The sequence below is a fragment of the Mytilus trossulus genome, chromosome 3, assembly GCF_036588685.1.
Source record: "Mytilus trossulus isolate FHL-02 chromosome 3, PNRI_Mtr1.1.1.hap1, whole genome shotgun sequence".
Lineage (NCBI taxonomy): Eukaryota > Metazoa > Mollusca > Bivalvia > Mytilida > Mytilidae > Mytilus > Mytilus trossulus.
Window position 1 is genome coordinate 6,449,544 of NC_086375.1, and position 26,295 is coordinate 6,475,838.

The 26,295-nt window shown below is 32.0% G+C and overlaps 3 protein-coding genes across 3 annotated transcripts in view; all 3 read right to left on the bottom strand.

The window, feature by feature from the left end:
• Positions 1-8,631, bottom strand: part of LOC134710054 (integrin alpha-4-like) — a 37,373-nt gene extending 28,742 nt beyond the window's left edge. Inside the window, exons 1-3 of the mRNA XM_063570211.1 lie at positions 8,288-8,631; positions 5,953-6,086; positions 2,912-3,000 (exon numbers count right to left, since the gene is read on the bottom strand). Of these exons, the coding sequence (XP_063426281.1) occupies positions 2,912-3,000; positions 5,953-6,086; positions 8,288-8,433 (369 nt within the window). The 5' untranslated portion in view covers positions 8,434-8,631. The remainder of the gene's footprint in view (positions 1-2,911; positions 3,001-5,952; positions 6,087-8,287) is intronic.
• The window catches only part of LOC134710057 (estrogen receptor-like), a 232,667-nt gene that overhangs the window by 112,512 nt on the left and 93,860 nt on the right, over positions 1-26,295 (bottom strand). The gene's annotated exons all lie outside the window — the stretch shown is intronic.
• Positions 18,182-24,371, bottom strand: LOC134709191 (potassium channel subfamily K member 10-like). Its single transcript, XM_063569367.1, has 6 exons — positions 24,278-24,371; positions 22,657-22,805; positions 21,789-21,953; positions 20,958-21,287; positions 20,052-20,200; positions 18,182-18,998 (listed from the first exon to the last, which is right to left on the bottom strand). Exons 2-6 carry the CDS (start codon positions 22,796-22,798, stop codon positions 18,945-18,947), a joined length of 840 nt encoding a protein of 279 aa, XP_063425437.1. The 5' UTR covers positions 22,799-22,805; positions 24,278-24,371; the 3' UTR covers positions 18,182-18,944.

The following is a 26,295-nucleotide window of genomic DNA, read 5'->3' on the forward strand; positions in this document are numbered from 1 at the left end:
TATTTGTCTTTTGATGTTAAACAACCAACAATCAATCATTATAGTTTCAGAATGTCAATATCTGACACAGACGTGTCATAAAAGGGAGACGAAAGATACCAGAGGGACAGTCAAACTCATATATCGAAAATAAACTAACAACGCCATGGCTAAATGTTTAAAGACAAACACACTAACAAAAGTACACATGACGCAACATAGAAAACTAATAAAGAATAAGCAACAAGAACCCCACCAAAAACAAGGGAAGGGTAAGCAATTCCTCCTCCACATGTGTCACCCGTCGTTTTGCTTATGTGATAATAAATCTGGTAAAAAGTCTAATTCGGTAGGTAACATTTATGAAAGGGAAGCGGATTGTAGTTACGACGCAAGGAACATATCCGATATTATTTGTGAAACGGTTATTCCATAACGGTCAACTAACTCGTGATGGAGCCCGTAAAATTTACGAAGGGATGATTTCAACTTCACCATTTGGAACTCTGGGATTAATAGCTTCCTTCTGAGCAGCAACCCTCTATCAAGAACATCATGATATGAAATGCAAGCAAGTGAATATCGTATCAATTGGGAGATATATACCCCGTATGCAGGTGCGGCTGGAATGTCGCTACTTAGAAATACAAAGTTCACAATTGGAAAGCTGAAATCATCTCTTTTGTCGTAAAGTTTTGTTTTCAACCGACCCTCATTGTCAATTTCTAGATGCAAGTCAAAAGATGAGGCCGACTTAACTGCATCTGTAGTATCCTTTATCTCTAGTTCGATTGGATAGATGCCTTCCACATAGTCACCAAATTTTGAACTATTTGGTGAAAGAACATCATCTTTATACCAGAAAGTAGAGTTAAAGGGTATTGCTAACTTCTTATCTTTCTTCCTAAGAAGTTCCTGTATGAAGTCAGCCTCATAATAACAAAGAAAAAAGTCGGCAAGAAGAGGGGCACAATTTGTTCCCAGTGGAATGCCGACAATATGTTATAAAACACGTCCTCCAAACGTTACAAATATGCTGTCAATCAGGAAATCAAGCATCTTGATAATGTCAGTTTCCGAGATTTTTTTGTTTTTATCAGAGTGATCCCTTACAAAGTATGATTTATCGCTCCCTAAGACTAGACACTTGTATCTACGTTGGCCATTCTTTTTTATGAAACAAAGAATACCAACTCTTTCAATTTGTCTTTTAGTTTAGAATGTGGAATACTTGAGTAAAGTTTAGAAAAGTCAAATGTTTTAATACGATCACAAGATGAAGGAGAGTTAGATTGTATGTACTCTAAAAGATCTTTGGAATTTTTAAGTATCCACATCTGATTCACACCACCTCTAGAATATGCAGTTTCACAATAACTTTGAAGCCCGTCTTTGATTGCTGATAAAAGAGATGTTAATAATTTAGAAAGAGGTTTCGTGGAGCACTTGTAAGACCTAGCAATATTGTTGTTTGTAAGGACACTTGTGTAGTTTAGATATCCAATATAGTGATGAAAAATCCAGTTCTTCGTCTTTGGTTGAAATTCCAAAGGAACATAGAACAGACCTATGATTATCCAGAATGTCTTCTTTCCTCTTTGGTAATTGTCGTGAGGGTATAAGTTGAGTTTCCAAGTGATGTGCCAATACCTTATTCGTTTATCAAGCCGTTAATGTAATGAGTTTTACAGAAAAAAATGTTGTTTGTGGCTTATCTGCGGAGACAACTACATATTTGTCATGGAGGTAGGAGTGTTTTGCAACATTTGGGTCTTTAAAGATTGACGTAGCATGGGTATTGATAGAACAATTCAGGTTTTTTTAAGTCTGATTTGTATCAACAACCTCATTGCCTTAATCAGTTCTGAAAGAGTGTCTACGTTTTCCTTCTCGCGCTTAGCCCATTGCCAAGCATAATTCTTGACTGCATCCACAAAGTTGTATGTCCAATTGATGGATTTGGGCTCCCGATATTTCGAACATTTTGATAACAGTGTGACATGTGTGAGTGCGTCTGAAAGGTAATTATTGTTTCATTGGAATCTTTTTTATTTTTACTTTTACTGTTTTCTTATGTGCTTTGCCTTTATGCCTGTATGTGTTTCTTTATTACATATGACTTTGTTTTATAGTGATTACGATTATAAAATTTTTTTGATAACTGTCATACAAGAGATATTTGGCTAACTATAAAACCACATTTTATGCACCCATTTTCTATTTTCTACATACGAAAATACCTGTACCAATTCAGGAATATGACAGTTGTTATCCTTTCGTTTGATGTGTATGAGCTTTTGATTTTGACATTTAACATGGAGAATTTACGTTTTGAAATTTTCGTAGAGTTTTTTTGATTTTGCTTTTTATACACGACAGGAAGAATAACAACATGTCTTAAACAATTTATAAAAACACTTGTATAACTGAAATTTACATCAGTAACTTAAAGGTACATTAATATGATTAAGAGAAATGCATACAAACCTTAATGAATTATGCATAGATATTGATTTCATGTTAGCCCTTGCTGATAGATAATAAGGTAATCGTCTTAATATAATAAATTCTAAATACATTTTTGGTAGGTCACATTCGGGAAAAAGAGACAGGATTGTGGTAACGCCAATTCCCGGGCTGATATCATGACCTTTGGCTGATAAGGGGTCTCAATTCATTTGCGATTAGAGATAATATACTCCTTTTTATGTAAATTCTAATCAGGAGGATTGTGTTATGCCTCTTAAAATGGGAAAGTGTGTGTATATAATGGTGAAGCATATGTTTAGGTTAATGTTTATGTTATTTACAATGTTACCTAAGTGTGGCATATTTACAACTGTTACAACAGAGTAATAAAAAAAAAAATCAAACGATGTTAAGAAAAATAAAACTTTCATAAAACAATATTTGGTAACTGTGTTGTACTTACAATTATAGTGTCATCAAAAATAGACATTGATGCTCCAAGTAGTTCGTTATCTTCCTCGAACCCAGGGAGATCTGGCCATTTCATATTGTCTATAAAGTATATATTTTTCTGGAATTAATCTAATTGGTTGATAACGAATGATTGCGTGTCAGTTTTTAACTTTTTATTGACATGTTTTTTTGGAGTTTTTTTATTTTCCAAGAGTTTGATATTTTTGATATACCTTTTTTTTAAAGCATAAATCTCACATATTTTATTTAGCTTGGGGCTGTACTCCTTAAAATGAATGCCAACGTTTCATTGTAAATTGTAAACAGTAGCTTATTATTATGTTATAGTCATAGTTGAGTGGTTAATTAAGCCTGAAAGATATGTTTGAGTCACAGTCAGTTGTTAAATGATAAGGTTAGTAGGTCGGTTTCGGAGGAAAGCTACTTAAACAGTGTTCGCTCGCAATATGTCATGAGGATATTATAATGTTGGTTTGTCACTTGTAATAACCAAGGACTACATGTACAAATTCAGCTATGGTCCTGACATGATTAATGACAAATTTTTCAACAATTCCCTATTAATTAATCCAGCAATTATCAAATAATAATTGCTCCCTCTCTCATGCGAAAATGTTTTTTTTACTATTCTTTACTGCTTCTTTTGGTCGTCTACACAGGCAAATTTAGCTCACGTGAATTTCATGTGAATCTCATTTCACATGAATTTCACATAAATTTCACGTGAATTTCACATGAATTTCACATAAATTTCACGTGAATTTCACATTAATGTCACGTTAATTTCACGTGAAGTTATTTCACGTGAAATTCGCATTAAATTTTCACGTGAATTTCACATGAATTTCACGTAAAATTATTTCACATGAATTTCACGTAAAATTATTTCACATGAATTTCACGTACAAAATTTCACATGAATTTCACATGAAAAAATATAAATGGTGTCTTAAGTTAAATAAACTTAACTGAAATCAAAATTTTTGTCAACATCTCATACCTTGTATGATATGTATCATAAATTCCCTGGGAATCTTAATTTAATTTGAGAAATTCTATTTCACGTGAAATTCACGTGAATATTTCACGTTAAATTCACGTGAATATTTCACGTTAAATTCACGTGAAAATATTCATGTTATATTCACGTGAAAAATTTCACATTAAATTCAAGTGAACAATTTCAAATGAAATAACGATGAAGAAAAACGTCTCTGAAAGTTATGTTTCATTTTACCCGAATTAAACCATGAGTTAAGTTCATAAGAGAAATTTATATTTGAAGAGGTTTTTTTTGCAATATGAGAAACAAATTCACTTGAATTTTACACATACTATTTTTCATTCCAATTTTCTTTTTAAAAAATTGAATCATTTCAAAGCTGTTATTTTTGGTGTCTCAAGATGTACATAAAAATGGGACATAGAATCAATGTAAATGATTAATATTCATCCTTTTATAAGCATGAATTATCTCCCTTAATAGTGGGTTAGATGCAACTACAAAAACATGTTGGATTTGAATTATATTTTCTATCACTGTTTAAATTTATCTCTAGTCGAGTCAATAAATCGGAATTTTGTATACATGTTTATCTCTTTTTTGAATTTCTACTGCTTGTCTGTATATATAGTTATCAAAGTGAGCAGGCTTATAATTTATTATGCCAGACGGTTGTATCGTCTACATAAGACTCTATGCCTGGCATAAGAAAATCCTTATTTTTTCTCACACACGTTCTGTGTAATGGCTAACTTACCATTAGATCTGGTGATAATTGGTTCATTCTCACTCACGTTCTGTGTAATGGCTAACTTACCATTATGTCTGGTGATAATTTGTTAACTCTCACACACGTTCTGTGTAATGGCTAACTAACCATTATGTCTGGTGATAATTTGTTAACTCTCACACACGTTCAGTGTAATGACTAACTTACCATTAGGTCTGGTGATAATTGGTTCACTCTCACACACGTTCTGTGTAATGGCTAACTTATCATAAGGTCTGGTGTTCATTGGTTCACTCTCACACACGTTCTGGGTAATGGCTAACTTACCATTATGTCTGGTGATAATTGGTTCATTCTCACACACGTTCTGTGTAATGGCTAACTTACCATTAGGTCTGGTGATAATTGGTTCACTCTCACACACGTTCTGTGTAATGGCTAACTTAACATAAGTCTGGTGTTAATTGGTTCATTCTCACACACGTTCGGTGTAATGAAAAACTTACCATTAGGTCTGGTGATAATTGGTTCACTCTCACACACGTTCTGTGTAATGGCTAACTTACAATTAGGTCTGGTGATAATTGGTTCACTCTCACACACGTTCTGTGTAATGGCTTACTTATTATAAGTCTGGTATTAATTGGTTCACTCTCACACACGTCCTGTGTAATGGATAACTTACCATTATGTCTGGTGATAACTTGTTCACTCTCACACACGCACTGTGTCTTGGCTAACTAACCATTAGGTCTGGTGTTAATTGGTTCATTCTCACACACGTTCTGTGTAATGGTTGACTTACCATCAGGTCTGGTGTTAATTTGTTCACTCTCACACACGTTCTCTGTAATGGCTAACTTACCATAAGGTCCGGTGTTAATTGGTTCACGCTCAAACACGTTCTGTGTAATGGATAACTTAACATTATGACTGGTGTTAATTGGTTCACTCTCACACACGTTCTGTGTAATGGCTATCTTACCATTAGGTCTGTTGATAATTGGTTCACTCTCACACACGTTCTGTGTAATGGCTAACTTACCATTAGGTCTGGTGTTAATTGGTTCACGCTCACACACCTGTGTCTTGGCTAACTTACCATTAGGTCAGGTGTTAATTGGTTAATTCTCACACATGTTCTGAGAAATGGCTAACCTACCATTGATTCTGGTGTTCATTTGTTTACTCTTACTCACAATTTGTGTCATAGCAAACTTACCATTATTTGTTGTGTTCATTCGTTCAATTGTACTCACATTGTGTGTGGGCTTTACTTACTTACTTACTTACTTACCGTTAGGTCTGATGTTCATTGGTTCACAATCTTGTATAGATTGAGTAAAGTTCAGTTTACACTTAAATATATTGCCCGGTGTCTTTATATTTTCGTCATTTGTAAAGTTTGCCTTTATAGCTCCTACCACAACCCTGTAATGATTAAAACAAAAATTCAAAAAACAATTAAGCAAACTTTATCTTAATTACACAAGTACATCTACGATGGAGAAATGTATGCAAGTTTTGAAATATGTTCACATAAAAAAAAATTGTTATTAGAAATATAAGTGTTAAGACATATGTTTACCTTTTATCCTATCATGAATCTTATCAAAGCGACAACTATGTGTAATTCTGCGCCAGCCTTATCAAAAGGGTAATCATTGAAAGCGGGAGATCTAATTTTGAAATATTGGTCCTTTTCATAATTGTTTGAATATCTGGAGACGATGATTACAAAAATTCCAACTTCTGTTTCATTCACATGTTGGATTTATAGTACACACTTCCTGTCCGTTTAATATGTTATAGTATTTTACTACGCACTCGATAGTTCCAGATATGATTTCTGTCTTTTTCTCCTCTAAGAATAAATTTCCTTGAACATAAAATAAAGTTTTATGGTGTTAATTACACACTTATAATCCAGTTTGTTTCACTAGAGGTGTAAAATTGATCTGGAACTTGTCATGCTGAAACGGTCCAATACATAATATACAAGATCTCGGGTTTCGACACGGTTCATACACTAAGGGCTAATATAAAAAAAAATCGTTCCCTCATCTATTCCCATCCACATCATAACTTCATGAGACATTTTTTACTGACCTAGTTCGAAATATGGTCAACAATAGTATACTTCTATTCAATATTGATAAGTCGATCAAGCGAAAACAAATCCGTGTCACAAACCAAAAACCGTGGGAAACACAACAACTATAGAAAGAAAACAATGGATAAACAGGCACGCTGCATTGCAACATAAACAAACGCAAACATACATCGAAACGGACTATTTGATTACAACTGCAAATTCCTGACAAATTAAGAAAATGGTGGATCGAACCTGGTTTTATGACTAGTCAAACCTCCCTCTAATATGGGAATATGTAAAATACCGCTCAAATAACAACATAACGTGACATATACAGTACACAAAAATACGCAGGACAGAGAAATACATAAATAAAATATAATAGTGCAATACAACATGTTAACGACGGAATAACAACGGAAACCTCTCATGAATTTAGGACAGTACACCAGAACACTACAACCGAATTATAAACAGTGAACAAGACAAGAAGACACCAATGTTGTACATTATTAGTACACGTATATATATCTTTTTATGTCTATTAAACAATCACAACACTAACAGAGTAAAATTGGTGATCTGGTCGCAAGGAATTTGACTTTTCTTTAGGAATAAGTTTGACATTCAAAACTGCTAAAAATTTAAATTTTAGTCTCTCATTTCCATACTTAGTCATAACTACAAACCCAGTTTTCTTTTAAATTTTCTTATAGGCCATGCTACAATAATTGGAATTTATGTCGACCGTGATGCATTATTTCAATAGTTTGATCATTTTCAAAGATTTTTTAATCAGTTCTGTGACATAAATATATTTGCTACTTGATCTTGATGTTTTAAGAGAATGACTCTAAATATTCAAACAAATAACTTCTTTTCACCTCAATTGATGATGATATAATATATATAGTATACGATCACGCCAGATGCACCTAATTTTAATAATGACCTATTTTACAACTGAAACCAATAATCTGCAGTTGTAGGGGAAGTGGTATAAGGTTTCAAGATAAATCAATTCAAATGTTAAATGCAATAAGTAATTATTTCAAGATTCTCATTTTCATCTCGGATTTTCATATTTGATTAACGGACTGGTATATGGTATTAAAAAATGCAACACATCTTATCTGTAAATGACTTGTAGTTCTCAGAGCAATGTTAAAAAATAGTATTTAATTTACATTTACAAAGTAATAGGAGATACGTCTTCTGATGCTGACATACTTTCTTTATCTGTATCAAACTCATAATAGCATTCGATGCGCTTTCCTGAATGAACCTTTATCTAGAACGCTCAAAAATTAATATAAGAGATAAAGGGTGGTGTATGAAATCCGATTTTGACACAAAAATTCAAATCCAACAACACGACGCGTCCTTATCTGACATGTCTATCAACACAACATGTGCGTGAACTATAAACCATATGGATATTTATGAATGATCGAAAGATATGCTGTGTGTTTTCCCTTTCAATTCTATGATATCATGTGTATGTAAAACTTCATATTATTCTATTATACTTACTTACCATTTCTGACTGTCCTCATTGCTAAACATTACAGAAGAATATCCAAAATTAGTTCCTTCTGGTCCCAGAATATTAACTACATTGTTTGTATCAATATTGAAGCAATCTTTTCCAACTAACAGCATCATAAAAACCACCACGTACATTGCTATCCTGTATAGTTTTTAAAATTATCCTGCGTAATACTTAACACAGATAATTTTGTGTTATGCACGTTTTTACGTAGAGAATATTGTTATTTACCATGTTTATGTTGTTCGTTCAATTGTTTTTAAAAATACCCTTCGATATATTTAAATTTCTTACTTCGTAATGAGGTTTAAAACTTGAATCGTTCTGTCATATCTGATTTGGTGTTACGTAAATTCGTCAGCACTAAATGCATTTGAGGGTTTGGAAAGGGTACACTTTTGATAATTCATTGTATGTATGGGAAAATTCACGATTATTTACTTATGGTTTAAATATGTTCATTATGACATAATATATATATATTCACAAAGTTTTATCGCTATATGTGCAGTAATAAAGGAGAAATTCAATATTTAATGAAAAAATATTAACTACTTCCTGTAGGTCGTGACGTTTTCTCCTGGTTTTTGCATGCCGGGATTTAAAATACAATCATTAAAAGTCTTGGTTTTTAATCATATTTTAACGTGATCGTAAGCGCGCCGATGACTTTTGCTTTCTAAATAACCATCTGATAATAAGAAGATAAAACGCACAGGCGTTCAATTGTACATATTCATGAGATAAATTTTCTATGTTAAACGTATATATTCGAATTATTTTTGTAGACAACACAAAAAGTTATAAATTTACTTTTAATTAATATATTTTCGGACTGATAAGGTGAACAAAGTAAAGTACAATAATCTGTAAAGACAATATGTTGGTGTACTCTTATTGACCTTTTACTATCTCTGCTATGACTTGGTTGATACGATGTGTGTATTCACGGTTCTGTGGCAATACTCGTAGATGGCTTGTTGAAAGGTAAATTGTTATTTGCACTTCGGTATTTAACCACGCCTCTCGGGCACACCTTGCCAGTTCGGATCAGGGAATTATAAGACAAGGGAGCATTCAATACACATATTTAAAATATATATTCAAGTTGGTGACAAATAAAAATTGATCGCCGTGGAATTATTTAATTATCTTTGAATTCAAATAAGTTAATTTACTAAGAAATACACAATTTTCGGTTAAAGACGGGAAACTTAAATCATAAGTCCGATTGAAATGATTTACACCTTTTGTCCTTGATTGATGTCTTATAAAAAGGAGAACTTAGAAATTATAAATAGCTTTACTAAAGTATTTTTTAATATTTGTCTTTATTAGGCAAATAAATGAATGAGAACACTTAGATTTAGACTTTTTAAAAGCCACGTATAAATTAATAACTGGAACTCACTGAAGATAACTCTACCGAAGCGGAATATAATATGAACGAATAAAGAAAAAATATTTTTCTACTTGAGAAGTTTTAAAAAATTGACAGCAAATTTAAGGTCTTCTTGGAATGGAATCGAAAAATTACGAATAGATATTCTTTATCAAGTGTAAAAAACGTCAATCAAATTTAATCATAATCGGGGACGTCCTTATTAAAATAGTCTTCGTCTCACAACGTATAATACTTAATAACTATTTGACCAAAGATGTTTAAAAACAAAAGACAACGAATTTAATGTCATCTTTCCCTATTTTTGAATGTAATTATAAGTCTGTTCAACTGGCAAGAATACCCCTAAAGCGGACAAATATCTGACAAGCAGTTTATTCTTTAAATTTGCTGTCATTGAATATCAAGAAAGAAAATAAATCCCGAAAATGATTTGAAACTTTAATACTCAATAGCTTTCCTAGAAAATATTCACATCCCTCGGGGATTATTAGTGTACGTCCAGTTGCATATGTTGGAACAATTGTGGTGATGACGAATTTATTTCTTTATTCGAGAACAATCTAATTGATATATAAATCTGTGATTTTACTATGTTCATAACTTCGATGAACCAAAGCAAGTTATAGATCGACCTGTATTTAAAATAAATTGGTCCTCTTCTTCTTCTTCTTCTTTTGGTATACAATAGTCTATCGAATTGGATGATTACATACTGTTGGTATACGTGGACTAGTCTATTTACAAAACTTTTACCCCAATTTGCACAAAATGTATGTTTCTTTCTTATGTTCAATGTATACATGTATATATTTTGAATTGCACTGTAGTTCCGTAACTTTCTATCCGGGCGTATAAACGAATCGTCGACAAGTGCGCACATTTTTTTAATCAACATTTCTGGAATGATCCAACTATGTCCTTTACTATTGACAACGAGTAAATATTACATTTTCCCAGAGACATATAATACAATTATATGTCTCTGATTTTCCCAAATTAACCCCCCTTGGAAAAAATACGTATATTTGTATATCTTCAATTTTTTTTATTTTTTTTTTGTATCATTTTTTTTTTTTATAAATATTATTCTTTACACTTGAAATTTTATTTATAAACAAGCGTATGAGTTAAGTAATGACTAGTATATTATATCACTTTCGGACACGCAAGACAGAGATGTATATTATACATGCACCTGATAGTTCAAAATGGAAAGTTATAAGTTATCGGCCGTGTACACTGATCAATACCTACAGAAGTGAAACGATGCAAGAACTTGCAAGCCCGACAGGAAATCGCTTGAATACCTGGAAGTGTCACCTTACACCCCTCACAATACCTTTGGGAGTAATACCTTAAGCCATGCGGGTGATCAGTGGAGCGAAGATCCTAATTTATTTGAATAAAGTATATTACTTTAAAGAATTATGAACGAATTAGATTTTCGAACACTTATTTATGATTTGAACTTTGACTTTTTAACTAATTCCAATATTAACAGTTTAAAAATAACAGACTATATGGTTATTAAAAAAATAAGAACATTTTCCGTATCAAGTTAGTTAGTCAGATAAAACAACCGTACGATTGACAAGATATCGACACGTAATTAAGACTACATCGGTTACTGTAGTTTTGTTTCTTTGTGGTTTATAGACATATCTTGATTTTTATTTGGACAAGATAACAAAATGGCGGAAGGCAGAGAACTGATACTCAAAATTTAAAATCGATGGTGATCTCTTATCTAGCGGAATAAAACTTTAATATTTATAAATTTGAGCATTTTTATACAGAATGGACATAATATCAATTTTTGATTTTTTTGCGAAGTTTCCCTTTACACAAATAATTTAAATCGAGTTTATTTATCTATAATATATATACATTTTCTTACAAAATGTTTCATCACTAGGAACTTTTATATGAAAAGACATTTCTACTATAATTGTGTGACCAATAATATTATATATTCACAATTTAAAGGGTCCAAGTTAATTTGTCTACTAGTCTCTACTTGATAACATTGATTTATTTCCTGCTTTCCTTTTTCTTGATCGTATGGTTCCCCAGTTGATTTCACCTATTGGATTGTTGTTCTCATTTGCAAGGGCCGGGTTTTTTTCATTATAAATTAAATGTTGTTAAAAATTCATAAATCAATTTTGTGTAATATTTTCTTTCTTATTTCTTCTCAATGCAGTAGGATTTTTTTATATACTAATGTCGACGCCCACCATGTTCAATTTAATTTTCTTATGCATTGTACATGTGCATCATTTAACATGATACACTAAGGTGGTTGTTGCATAGTGTTTGTATATACATTCACATGATTTTACTTTCATACGGAATACAAATAGAAATATAACAAAAGGTACTTTTAATAAGAGAGCTGCTGAAACAAAGATTCTAAATGTAAACAATGTTAGAGTAAAATTCTTTTTTTTCAAAAGTATAACGAGTGGGATCATTATTTGGGTTGGACAATGATTACAGCAAATCTGCTTCATTTATGACAAAATAGACTTTTTTTTCTCGCCAAAGGAGTAGGTTCAGTAAGAACCCTTTTTTGGCCCCAAAATATAGCAGTTTTACAAAATTGTTAAAATGTATACTTTTAGTTATTTATTGGACAGTAGAATGCTTCGGCTACATAAATATGGGCTGTTTTTGACAATATGATGTACATATATCGAGTACTAGCACCATTAAGTCATGCTAAATTATTGAAATCTTCCAAATTCTAGCATTTTGGTTAAATTTTAGACGGTTTCCGTGTAAAACGGAAGTGGCCGCATTCGTGCTCATCCAAAATATTTAAATGTAAGTTGTATTTGATGATAATACATAACATATATAAAGGTTGAGGATGGGCACGGTTGCGGCCACTTTCATTTTTTACAAAATCATCTTAAAAGTGACATTTTTCAGCATATTTGGTATATTTTTCATATTTGAGCTTGAATCGGAGCGTTTTTAATGACTAATTTAGTTAAAATCTTATACATAAATTAATTTAATCATATAAAATAGACACTCAAGTGTTTAAAAAGTGGTCAACATCTTTCGTCAGATGAACCTGAAATTTGAGGCCAAAATAGGTCCTTACCGGACCTACTCCTTTCTGTTTTATGTTTTATTGAAGTTGTTTTATAAGTGTAATAACAAACCAAGTGAATAATCATCAAAAATACCAAACTCCAAGGAAAATTCAAAACGGAAAGTCCCTGTGTTAAAAATCAAAAGTTCAAACACTTCAAAAAATCAAATAACTAAAACACCGATCTCAGAAGAAAATTCAAATCAGAAAGTCTCTTATCAAATAGCAAAATCAAAAGCACAATCGCATCAAATGAATCGATAACATCTGTCATATTCTTAACTTACTACAGGTATTATTTATGTAGAAAATGGTGGTTAACCCCTGGTTTCATACCAAGCTTATTCTGTTATTTGCTTGACAGTCGCATACAATTCCATTATATTGATAACGATGTGTGAACATAACAAGCTGACATAACAGGTAAAAGTGTCAAAAATAGGGGTACAGTAGTAAACATTGTGTCATATTCTTAATAGCTATAAAACAAATAAATATGTCAACAAAGAAAAAAGAGGGCATTCAGACAAAGCGCATTTGCAATACGAAAGACAAGAATAAAAAAAAATACCATATCACAAAAACACAATGACGGGATGTATAAGATTTGAGTCGCGTCAAATGGACACTACAAAAAATAGAATAAACAATAAAAGTAATGATTTTCGAAGACAAAAAAGTATATACATTGTACAAGTTATTAATATGATAAGACAATAAACACTTAAAACCCAGGAGTAAACAAAGACTCACAAAACCAAAGGAAATTTACATTAACAGTTATAAATAAGAAATAAGAAACAACACGAACTCCACTAAAAACCGGGAGTGAAATCAGGTGTTCCGGAAGGGTAAGCATTTCCTGCACCGCATATGGCACCCGTCGTGTTATTTCTCTGTTCAGTTCGGTAATGATAGAAGGTTATTATAACTGAGGAAGAATATCAGATATGATTTCTGACACACTTTTGTCATAATGGCCAATCAGCCCATGATCGCAACCGTAAATAACCACGTTAGTACCTATAAGCTATACTTCAAGATAATCGTGTATTATTTGTATAGTAGTTTTTATCAAAAAGGTATTGATATCCTCCGATGAAATTTCATTTGACCCACCCCTGGTTCGTCAACTTTCTGGTCAGACACTGGTAAGTTTTTAATAAGACAACTGCGGTTTGATCAAGTTAAATACTGGTATTCATACTGATTTAAACGATATGGTTTTCTATATAACTTTTTCTAAAATAAGATAATTTTGTCCCCGCGTAGTTTTCTGAAATTTTGCCTCCTTTCAAAAATCTGAGTCATCCCTTGTTTTTTGGCTTATTACAAATACAATGTGTTTAGGCACAATTCGACCATCGTTGACCTTCAGATTATTTATTATTACCGACATTTTCAATCCTTGTTATAATTATTTATGTTAATATTTGATTTTTTTTAATGAAAAGCCTCGTTGATAAAAGTGATAATAAATGAATGAAGAATGCTAGATGTCAAAAGTTTTAACAGAACATTGCTACCAAAATACTTTATTACGTCACAAAATATATACAGACATACACAAGTCATGAAAACAACATAATTTTATTATGTATCGTCGCGCCAGGTGTCACTGATGTAACTCAGGATCACGAATCACGACGTATTTTGTCGTATATGTCACACCGTTTTTATCCCCCAAAGAATGACAAAAAATAAGAGACAAATCTAATTTGACCATCGAAAGACATTTAAGAACTTGAAGTCTTCTTAATGATTTTGAATAAAGCAATTTATCTTAATAATATACTTGAAAGTCAAATGCTTTTCCGCCCGTTAAGTGTAACAAAAAATGGCGCATACAAAGATGAGAATGTTATTTGAAAGCCATATTTAGTACTCTTGTTTTAATGTTAAAAGTTTAAAACAGTCTTCTGCATGTTGTGTAATGGTGATATACATTTTTAAATCATTTCACACATTATATGCATCAAATCTTTAACCTTCAATGATACTTGTACACGTGTTTAACATTTGAATGTGAAAAATGAGTAACTTCCTCCCATGTATGTATGTTAATGATGAAATACAGTTTTCGGCATATATGTTCTAAAAGAGGGCAGTTCAAAGACATTTGTATTAAACCTTTAAGGATTAGAATGTGGGACATTTTAATGTGTTATTTATTATGAAAATGCTATGCAATCTATTGTTGCACATATACTATGTTGTGCACAAATGAATCGATGCTTTTATTTAATTAACAATCAGCTTTTGGGTTTTCTTTAATCAAACCTCAAAAAATACAATACAAAATGCTGACTGACCCTTTTGGTTTTATTGGGATACAGATACATTCAAAACCCTTATGTGAATAACTTGATTGGTAAAAAGTAAAATATCAAACTCCTGGGAAAATTCCAAACGAAAAATTCCTTGCACCAATGGCAAAATCAAAAGCGAAACACATCAAACGTATGTAATATTCCTGACTTGGTACATACATTTTCTTATGAAGAAAATGATGAATAAAACCTAGTTTTATAGCTAGCCAAAACTCTCACTAGTATGACAGTTGCTGTAATTTCCTTGTGTTGACAACAATACGTGAATAGAACAATATCCGTTCTAGAAATATCAATCATGTCAATGTGTGAATAACTATTTAAAACTTGAGTTATCCTCCTTTTGTCCATAATCGTAGTAATGATATCTCCGCCTTCCAGTCCATTATACAAATAATGTGCTCACTAAAACATGAACTATAACCGCACTGATGAGTTTATTACAACCACAGGGTCGATGCCGATGCTGGTGGAGTTTAGATTCTCCAAGGGTCCCCAGGAGTCAACACTTCTGTGCTGGCTTGAATTTTCATTGATATGTTAAAATTATAAATTTACTATTTACAAAATAAAAATTTTGGAAATACTTATGCTGTTCTATCTCAAGAATAGATTTCCTCAGCTGTATTTGGAAAAATTTATAGGAATTGGTGGTCCTCAATGCTCTTCAACTTCGTACTTTATTGGACCTTTGTAACATTGTTACATTCGAGCGTGACTGATGAGTCTTCTGTAGACGAAACGCGCGTCTGGTGTAAATATATCTTAGTATCTACGATGAGATTATTTTATATACACATTATAGATGGTGTATTGCAATATATATCAAAAGTTACTTTTAATTTTTTCACTTGTCAGGAAAAAAATAGAAATCAGACTATATATTCTTGTGATACCTATAGTCTGAGATTACTTGAACAAATGTATTATAGTAATCTCAGCACAAACAAATCAAATTTCACTGAATTTTGAATTTACATTTTTATGTTTTACCTTTACTCTCAATAAACATCATATCTTTAGATATCAGTTAACAGCAAATTAAATCACACCTTATCAAACGCCTTCTGATATGGTCTTGTCCTTTTCCATAGTCTTATTCTATTTTCATTTGATATAACTCCAGATTTAAATTTGTTAACAGTTTTTAACGTAAAAGAGGGTCAAAAGATACCAGAAGGATAATCAAACTCATATATGGATTGATTTATGGCGTTTAACATCAAAGAAGACGATAGTTATTCTACCTTCAAATTTTGTCTGCCAAATGTTTAACTTTCCACTTAAACTCCCTGCAACCAAACTGCAAAACGAAACAAAGAACATAGCCAGGATTAAGCTGCATTTAGTTACTAAAAAGCATTAAACCTTTTTAAATGGGCACAAATCATAAAGCCACTCCAAAATAAAACTAAGAAATTTTTTTTTGGTATGAGTGAAAGAATAAAGGCAACAGATATATACCGCTGTACAATAGTCATAAATTGAATACGCGAAAAAATAATCCAGGTCACAAACCAAAACGGAGGAAAACAACAGTACAGCAGAAACACTGAACTGCTAAAAAAAAACAAATGCCACCTTACATAAAAATTTGATAACAAATGCCATATTCCGGACTTGAAACAGGACATTTTAAGAAAAACTGATGGGTCAACCTGCTTGTTATGTAATGTTAAACAGACCACTAAAATGACAACATAACAATACAGGAATACAGAACAAACAGAAGCAAGACAATTCTGTACAGACAAACACATAAATAAATGATATAATATTACATTACAAAACCAAAAACAGCCAAAAAATTAAAAGAATAGAGAAAATAGTAAAAAAACTAATAAGGAATACAGAATAATGGGGCCGTGAAATATAACGAATAGAGTTTTATTGGTTAATAAACAGAGAAACTGATGGTATAAGAATTAAAGAATACAGAAACACCCTTTCTTCCATATCATCTGGTATGCTTATGAATTTGCAAGAAATCGTTTAATAACATAAGCAACACAACGTCTGTCTTTTTCTTTTTTTAACCATGGCGATGTCAATTTCTTTCAAATTATGAGTTTGAATGTCCCTCTTGTATCTTTCGCCTCTAGCAAAAAAATGCAATTTCAAAACACTATTCGCACATGTAAAACAACTTAAAAGAATTGGTTGCATTCGGATCGTCTTTTTCAATCATGGAAATTAGAAAATTGTTGTGTCAATAATTAACATGAAAGTGAGATTAATTCATGCGACATCTTTTTGCAATAATGTTTTAATGAAATAAGTTCCCGAAGAATTTTCAAAACTTGATGTTAGATGACAAAGAAAAAGCTTGAGGAATTAAAGTGCTTATTATAAGAAAGTGTAAGAAAATGCCAAGGTGACAAATAAAGGTCAAGGAAATACATTGAAGGGTAACTGAAATTGTAGGAAAACAAATAAAATCTGCAAATCATCTTTAAGTCTTATATTGAAGTTTTGATTATTACTGTTTTTGGTGAGTTTGTGATTTGTGGCTTTTTGGTGACCTTGATTAATCTGTTGCGTTTGATTACTAAGGCTTTTTTATGAGTCTGGTGGTCATGGCTTTTTTGGTGAGTTTAATAAGATTAACGACTAAGTCATAATTATGAACTTGACACTCGATTTGACTACTAACTTTTTTGTTCTGTGAGCTTAATTAATAAGGCCTTTTTGTGAGTTTGTTAACTCAGGCTATTTTGTGACATTCGATGACTAAGCCTTTTTTTGGTGTGTTTAATGTTTAATTTGATATGATTAACAAGGCTTTCCTGTAAGTTTTAACAAGGTTTCAGAAACGTCCTTCCAAGCTTTTTAGATAAAGACCAAGCTGTATTTGTTTGAGTCAAATTACTTAATTTGTAAGCCTATGAAAATGATCAAAGATACCACCATTTACCACCATGATTCCATTGAGTGTGTGGGTGAAGGAAATATCTTTGACACTCAATGAAATCGTCTGTAATGTAAAAATGACTGACTCACTTTTAAAAAAAAACACCTCTAATTATAACGCTTTGGATAATTTCTTAAAAGTTTTAATGCCGGTGGTTTAAGAAACAGGTTACTTGGACATAAGATATGATCTACAAACTAGTTTTGAGAAGAATTAAAGTCTCAATAGAAAAGTGTTTGATCATTTTGTTGGGGTAGCTAGTGGAAAGTTTTCTCATTAGCATTCATATCACATCTCTTTATTTCACACGGTCAATTAAGTTAAAAATTATTGATGTTATCTATAGTTTAATTTGAATTTCATATGTCCAACAATAACCCATTAGTCCATCTAACGTTTTTACATAACGTTCGTTCACCTGATACACACGTTAACTAACGGACTGCACCATTCAAGATATTCAATTTTCCTGAACAAAGAGTATTCATAATTGAGGAAAGACTGCTTGAACTGTTAGTTGCATTTAAAGGGAACGACCATTTAACCTCAAAGGCTGGGTATGTTGTTTATTTTTCCTAAAAAAAAAATCTAATCCACAATTTGATTGAGGATTTGAAATAATTTTGGTCTAGCAGTTGACAAACAAAATATTCTGAATCCAGATTTTCCCCATACTTTAGTGGTAAAAGAAATCTGACTCAGACAAAAAAAAACATTACTCCCTTCTCCTTGAAGATAAATGGTAGCTTCCTTAAATTTGAATATGTGTTTTTTTAATAATATGATCCGTATTTTTGTCTTCTATGTCCAAATCAGGTCTTCATTTGTTTTGAGCTAAGCCGTAACTACAAATTGATAGTCTACAATGCCATCACAGTTGATTCTCACACTCCGGCCTATTTGATACCAGTTTTCAATGACTTTTCCGCTATTGGTAAAGCATTGGAAATCTGCAACATGTTGAACAAATATATATTTTACAATCAATCATTCTAATTTATTATTGATATAAGCATTTTAAAAAACATGAATAAAAGAAATATTGAATATATGTAAATTACACAAATATATATACACTGAACATAAAGACATCAACACTGAGATACTTTTCAGTAACTGAATATTTTATACTGAATATAGATGGTAAGACCATACGGCCTTCTACAATAAGAAAGGCCCATACCGCATAAAAAGCTATAAAAGCCCTGAAACGACTAATGTGAAACAATCCAAACGAGAAAACTAACGGCCTAATGTATGTACTAAAAATGAACGAAAAACAAATATTCAACACATAAAAACAAACGACAACCACTGAATTACAGGCTCCTGACTTGAGACAGGCACATACATACATACAGAATGTGGTGGGAATAAACATGTTAGCAGTAGTTTTGTTATTATAGCATTGTATAAGCGCTTTGAAAAACTGATATGAAATTATGACATGTCATTGGATTGATTAGCATTACACATCTAATCTTTGAATACATAGGTGAAACACAAAAGCTCATTGCTTCAATGTATTTACGTGCCTGTCTCAAATCCGGCATATTTATTGCTTTTCCACTTTTATGAGTTAGCTAATATCTCGAATTACTTATTCGTTAAATTCATCCACGATTTCATATCAGCACTTTAAAAAGTGCAGAATAAAGGGTAAAAATATAAAGAATACAGACAAATGGGCAATTAAATAAAGATTGTAGAATAATGGTGTGCTGGTATATAGAGAAAAGTAAATAATAATTATATGATAAATTTTCGTATACTGTAGATCGTCTATTTTCGTGAGACGTTGGTTCCAAATTTTGTGGATTGAGAATAACTCTACGATGTTTGATTTCAAAGTCCACATACACTTTACAGAAAATGTGTTAATCGGTGAACATTTAAATTCGTAGTTAACCTGAACCAACGAAATTCATGAAAATTGGTACCCAACGAATAATAATGAATCCACAGTATGATATTTCCTCCCACTATCCCCTATCTGCACCTACCTTATATTTTTCTTCTCTTTTCTCTATAGATTCAGTATATTTGTCACTAATGTAACTAATTATTGTGGTGAACCACGCCAAACCGATGTAAATCCAAATGTTTACTAAAACCTTGTATAAAGCTTTGTAATTTTGTTCTGCATTTGAAGCTGCAAATAACATAATAAAAGAATTATTATTCAGAGGGTATTGAGATATTAATCAAGTTGAACTGTCTCTGGTGGAAGAAAACGTAACACAACTTGAAAACCAACTTTCAACTTACTGCATCAAACATAAAGAATATAAAACTGGTACTTTAACTCCAGTAGTAAACGCACAAACCTATACTATGATAGTTTTTTCTGTGATATCTTGTAAAACAATTATTTTTGGAGAAACAAAACGAGAGAGAAAAGCAATACACTAATATACCCTTCCGGAGTCCATGAGATCAATCCCAGCTTTTGGTGGGGGTCGTGTCGCTTATAAAAAAAGAAGGTGTGGTATGATTGTTTATGATACCACTGTCCACAAGAGACCATAATGACACAGAAATTATCAACTTTAGGTCATCGTATGGCCTTCCACAATGAGCACAGCCTATACCATATAGTCATCTATAAAAGGCTTCGAGATGACAATGTAAAACAATTCAAGCGAGAAAACTAACGGCCTTATTTATATAAAAAAAATGACGTATATTATTTTTTTATGTGGTCTTTTGTGTACTATTCTTTGTTTGTCTGTCTTTTGGGTTTTTTTTTACACATGACATGAGCAGTTTATTTTCTATTTATAAGTTTGACTGTCCCTCTGCTCTCTTTTCCCCTTACCTTTAAGTGATAAGTATGATCTATACTAATAAGAGCATTGCAAATCCTTGCTCTTACACAGTGAAACCCCATTTCTAACTCAAACACATACCTGCTACAAAATCACCAAAGCCAATGGTAAACAATGTAATAAAACAATAGTATAAAGATTCCCAGTAAGTCCAGTCTTCTGTATGATGGAAGACCAGTGCCGGTAAAAAGGTTAACAGTCCAACTATAAATACATTGAGCACTATATGTTTTACCAAACTTTCTGTTTTCTCATATTTTGTACATTTCCTATTCTGTATAGAATACACTATGAATTTCAGTTTTTCTCCAAGACCGAGTAACATTATTCCTGTGAGGGGAATCCCCAACAATGCGTAAAATACACAGAACGTTCTTCCTCCTCCTGTTACGGGAGACTGGTTCCCATAGCCTGTAAAATAAAATAAATTATATCAATAAGTTTAATATTGTAAAAAGTAAAATCAGGAAAAAAAACATAACTCCAAGGAAAATTCAAAATGGAAAGTCCCTAATGATCAAATGGCAAAATCAAAAGCTCAAACACATCAAATGTATGGATAACAATTCTCATATGTTTGACTTGGTACAGGCATTTTTTTTAGTAGAAATGGTAGGTTAAACCCGGTTCTGTAGCTAGCTAAACCTCTCACTTGTATGACAGCTGCATAAAAATCGATTATAATAATAATACTTTCCTATATTTAGATTTCTCCTGGATGTTTCCTGGACATCTTTTATTGACACATGCTTCATAGTAATAATATTCAATTGCAATTTATTTCTAAATTGTTCTCTTTAAAATATTGCGTCACTCATTTTCGTGTTGCATTTGACTGTGTTCGGATTTTTTTCTTCTAATTGTACTTTCAAATAATGCAAAATAAGAAAAACAAGAATGTGTCCCAAGTACCTATAGTAGTTGTAACGGTCATGGCAAAAAACCAAGAACTGGGATAATCCCACTGTGTTGCACTTTTTGTCTCGTTTGTCGTGAAAACTCCATTCTGATACGCTGATAGCACTTTATGGAGAAATGTCTGTAACTCCTTGTTACTTAAACAGTCGGTATGATTAGCTGAAAAACAAAAAAATATATTTGTGATTTAGGAGAGCTTATAGATGAAATGAATTCACGGTACTTTAATTAGTTATGCATGTCAGGTGCGGATCCAGCCATTTTAAAAAGTGGGGTTCCCAACTCAGGAGGAAAAGGGGTCCCAACTATATGTTCATATTCAAATACATTGATCGTCAAAATAAATCTTTTGAGGAGGTTCCAGTCAACCTCTTGAACATATCACGGTAATGTAAGACAGCTTAAACATTGGGAAAATTAGTTCCAAAAGCATATACTTGGCATATGAATATGTTTGCATACAATCTTTTTTTTTTATCAATTTAATATTTCAATTGAGTCTCATCTCACATTAATAATATTGTAAATTACAGTAAATTTAGGCATGAGTGATAAGCGCAACATTATCCGACATCCTTTAACGACTTATCATTTTTCATTTCACTTTAAATCAATAAATAACATATCCTTAATCATGACGGAAAAATCATCTCAATATCTTCGATTCTGTAGTGACTTCGACGTCTAGAAAACGAGTTATTAGGACTTACACATAAAACAACTAGCCCAATAAAAGATGCTTTACCATTACTGATGTGTCATATACTATTTCAAAAGAAAAAAACATAAAGAAAAAAAACCAAATAGAGTACCAAGCTAGTTTGCACTTAATTCAAACGGTTAGCTAGGTAATTACACTTACCAAGAAATGCATTGACTGTGGAAAGTATGTCTGATGATGTCGTCTTTTCGTTTTCTGATTCTAATGTCATGAAGATAGCAGCTCCAATACATACATACATCAGATTGACGACACACAACAAACAAACTGTACTTCTTTCCATTTCTTACCTACGTTATACAAATATTTATTGACAAACATAAAACTCAGTAATAAGTATCTATTGTATGCTAATCAATAATTTACATCCACGTTTTATCGACAAACAACTAATAAGGGTAATCAGATGCAATATATTGATAGGCGAAATACAATTATTTTATAAACCAATAGAAGGCCAATTAAGGGCAAGATTACAAGCATATGAGTACCCTTATTAGTGAACATAACAGTGTATCAATTAGTGAGCAATAAATAATTTGAGACAGATTTTTTTCTTTTTAGTTTTCGTCACTTCATTATTTCCTCGACAAAAGTTGTGATTTTAACGTCGGTTATCTCCCATTGAACATTTATTAACTGCATTTCATAGCAAGCCATCCAGCATTTCATTGTCCCGGTTAGGGCACAAACAGCTAGCAGTGGCGGATCCAGAATTTTTCATAAGTGGGGGCCTACTGACTGACCTATGAGGGGGCCCGCTCCAATCACGCTTCAGTGGTTCCCTATATAAGCAACTATTTTTTTTCCAAAAAAGGGGGGCCGGACCCTCTAGCCCCCCCCTCCCCCTAAATCATCCTCTGGCTAGATGTGTTTATTATTTTGAAATATACAGTAATATACATATGTACTATAAAAGTAAAGACTTCCCTATTTTGTGGTAGAGAAATGCTACAGGTGAAATTAACATATTTGTATGATCATTTCTAATCACTGCATGGTACTCTATGCATAGCGCAGAACAATCATAGTAACAACAAATCAACAGATTGAGATAACGAATGAAAACAGTTTCATAAATAAACTAGAAAAGAGAATTTTATATTTGAATGTTTACAGAGTGTAGCAGAAAAAAAACAAGTCAACAATTGGATTCTGGATAATTCGTCCAAACTCCGATTTGTACCAACAATACGGAAATTTATTCATTGGTAATTATATCAATTATTTAATAGGTAAGTATTTCATGACAAATTGAATATGAATAAAATATCAGTGTTTATTTTCAAAGTAATCGTTATCCTTATAATTGCTTATTGTATTTCAATACTATGTGATATAACTAACTGTACTAAACACTGCCAAGGGTCGTTGCCTTTAGTAATCTACAAATGTCTTTTGTATAAAAACCAACTGAAAGGTACTTGCTTCTGTTTGGGGCTATAGTGTCGCATGGTATGTTTAACTTTAAAAACTGTATATGCATGTATATGATGGTCTTCATAAACTATGCCTGTTCTTCCGTTAACCAAAATAGCTGTTAATAATATATAAAAATATTAAAATATATGTAGAAACAGCATTCGCTATAACATATGAAACACATAAGGAGATAGTGTAAGATTGTCAAAGAGAAAACTATCCACAAATAACTGAAGGATGAAATTGTAAACAAATACAGGTCAACGTCCGACTTCAACAATGAGCATACCCAATGGCTAAAGGACATTAATACGAAAGAAATGCAAATAGTGTATCTTACCTTTATATGAACGTCTTTAATGATCTAAGTTTGTCCGCGGATCTTTTAAATGGTCTTGTGTCAGGTCACACCCGTTTCCGTTTATAATATACCTATGCAAATATTTACAATTCTATATTCAACTCCTTCAAGTTTAACAGAGCGTATACGCATTTCCATTTAAATATCATTTTTTTCTCGTTATAAAAAATAGCCGTATAATGAGAATACGTTGTAATTCTACATACTGAACCATTGGCATCTAAGATAAGTGACTTCAATGAAGAGTCAAATATTTAAAATATTTAAAATAAATGCCCACTCTTTATTTTCCTTAAACCAGGAGTACTCTTTAAAACCCAACAAACCTTATATTTTTTTCCTTTTTTGTGCTACTCTTCCCTAGTTGCCAAACATATTAGCCTTGCAGAGTCGATAAAATTATATTCCTTCCTATCCCCAACACCATGAAATGCCGTTCTGACTTATTACAAGCAGCCAAACAGCTTAGCTATAAAAAGTCAATATGAATATCTTTCATCCAAAAAGCGTAATAATGATGAGTTTATTCGGGTAACAATTAATTTATTTTCCAAAAAAGACAATGCTCAGGTTTTTTTTTATGTAGTTCATAAGTATTTGTATCTTTTTAATAAAGGTTAGAGAGTTGGTTTTCCTGTTTGATATATTTTACATCAGTAATTTTTGGGGCCCTTTATACAATTTAGTTTGCTTTTTAGTGTGACATAGAAGACTTCAACACAGAGCATTGTCTCCAAGACCGTACTTAGGCCTATAATGGTTTACTTTTACAAATTGTGACTTGGGTGAAGAGTTGTCTCATTGACACTCAAACAACATCTTCTTTAGTATATCTAAACACACCACATTGAAATACACTTTGAAATAAAACTTTTGAAATGCAACATGACATACAAACATTAATATATTAAACTACAAAACCACTGTCCCAGGTTAGGTTAAGGGAGGGTTGGCTCCTTCTAACAAGTTTTTTTTCTATCACATTCTAGGACCTTGTAGTTCATTTGTTGTCGTTGGTTCATGTCTATCATATTTTTTATTCGTAAATTGTTTTGTTATTACTTAGGCCATTATTTTCTCGCTTGAATTGTTTAAAAATATTCGTGTATGTTAGAGCCTTTTGTAGCCGACTGCACGATATGGACTTTTCTCATTGTTGAAGGCTGTACGGTTCCTGTTAGTGCTTACATCCACTTCATCTGAACTTTGGTGTTTATTTGTCTCATTGGCAATCATACCAAATCTCCTTACTTTCTTTTCTAATGTGCGAGATGCTTAAATATACTGTCACTGTGTCAGTGTCACATCAGATCCGGGTCTTCAACTTTAACAGTGTCACGACCATGGTCAAAAGAGGTAAAAGAACAGACATTATTTAGACTATATTATATTTGCGCGAACAGTTTAAGAATCTATATCCAAAATTGTAAAAGAACTGCGGTTCTTCAATATAATATATAACCAATGTCCCATGTTATTATTATTCAAACCGAAATGATAAACTGACCTTAATTTCCTAATCCAGTTTCAATCAATTAATTTCCGTGATCGTACAAACTTTAAATGAGATTCCCCAGACTGCTTGTTAACTACTTCTAAAGGTTGGACTGTTAAATATTTAATAGGCCCTGGCTATGGTTACATTGAAATGTGACAAAAATAAAAAAAAATGTGATGGTTATATTGGAAACTAACTGACGTAATTCAAGGTTGAATAAATATCCGATTAATTACGAATGTAACAATAATATTAGTGTCTACGGTTACGATATATTATTGAGACGTTAATGCATTTCAATGTATGCTGGAAATAGTAATAGTTATGAATAAACACGAACACTTTTATTTGAATGTTACAATATTGCATAAATTTACAATTTAAATTTTATTTACAATAGCAGTTTCTACCAGAGACATATACACATGTAAATATGTATGATTCTGGTAGAAACTGCCATTGTCTCTGGCATTTGTTAGTCTTGTATGAGTTTCTTGTG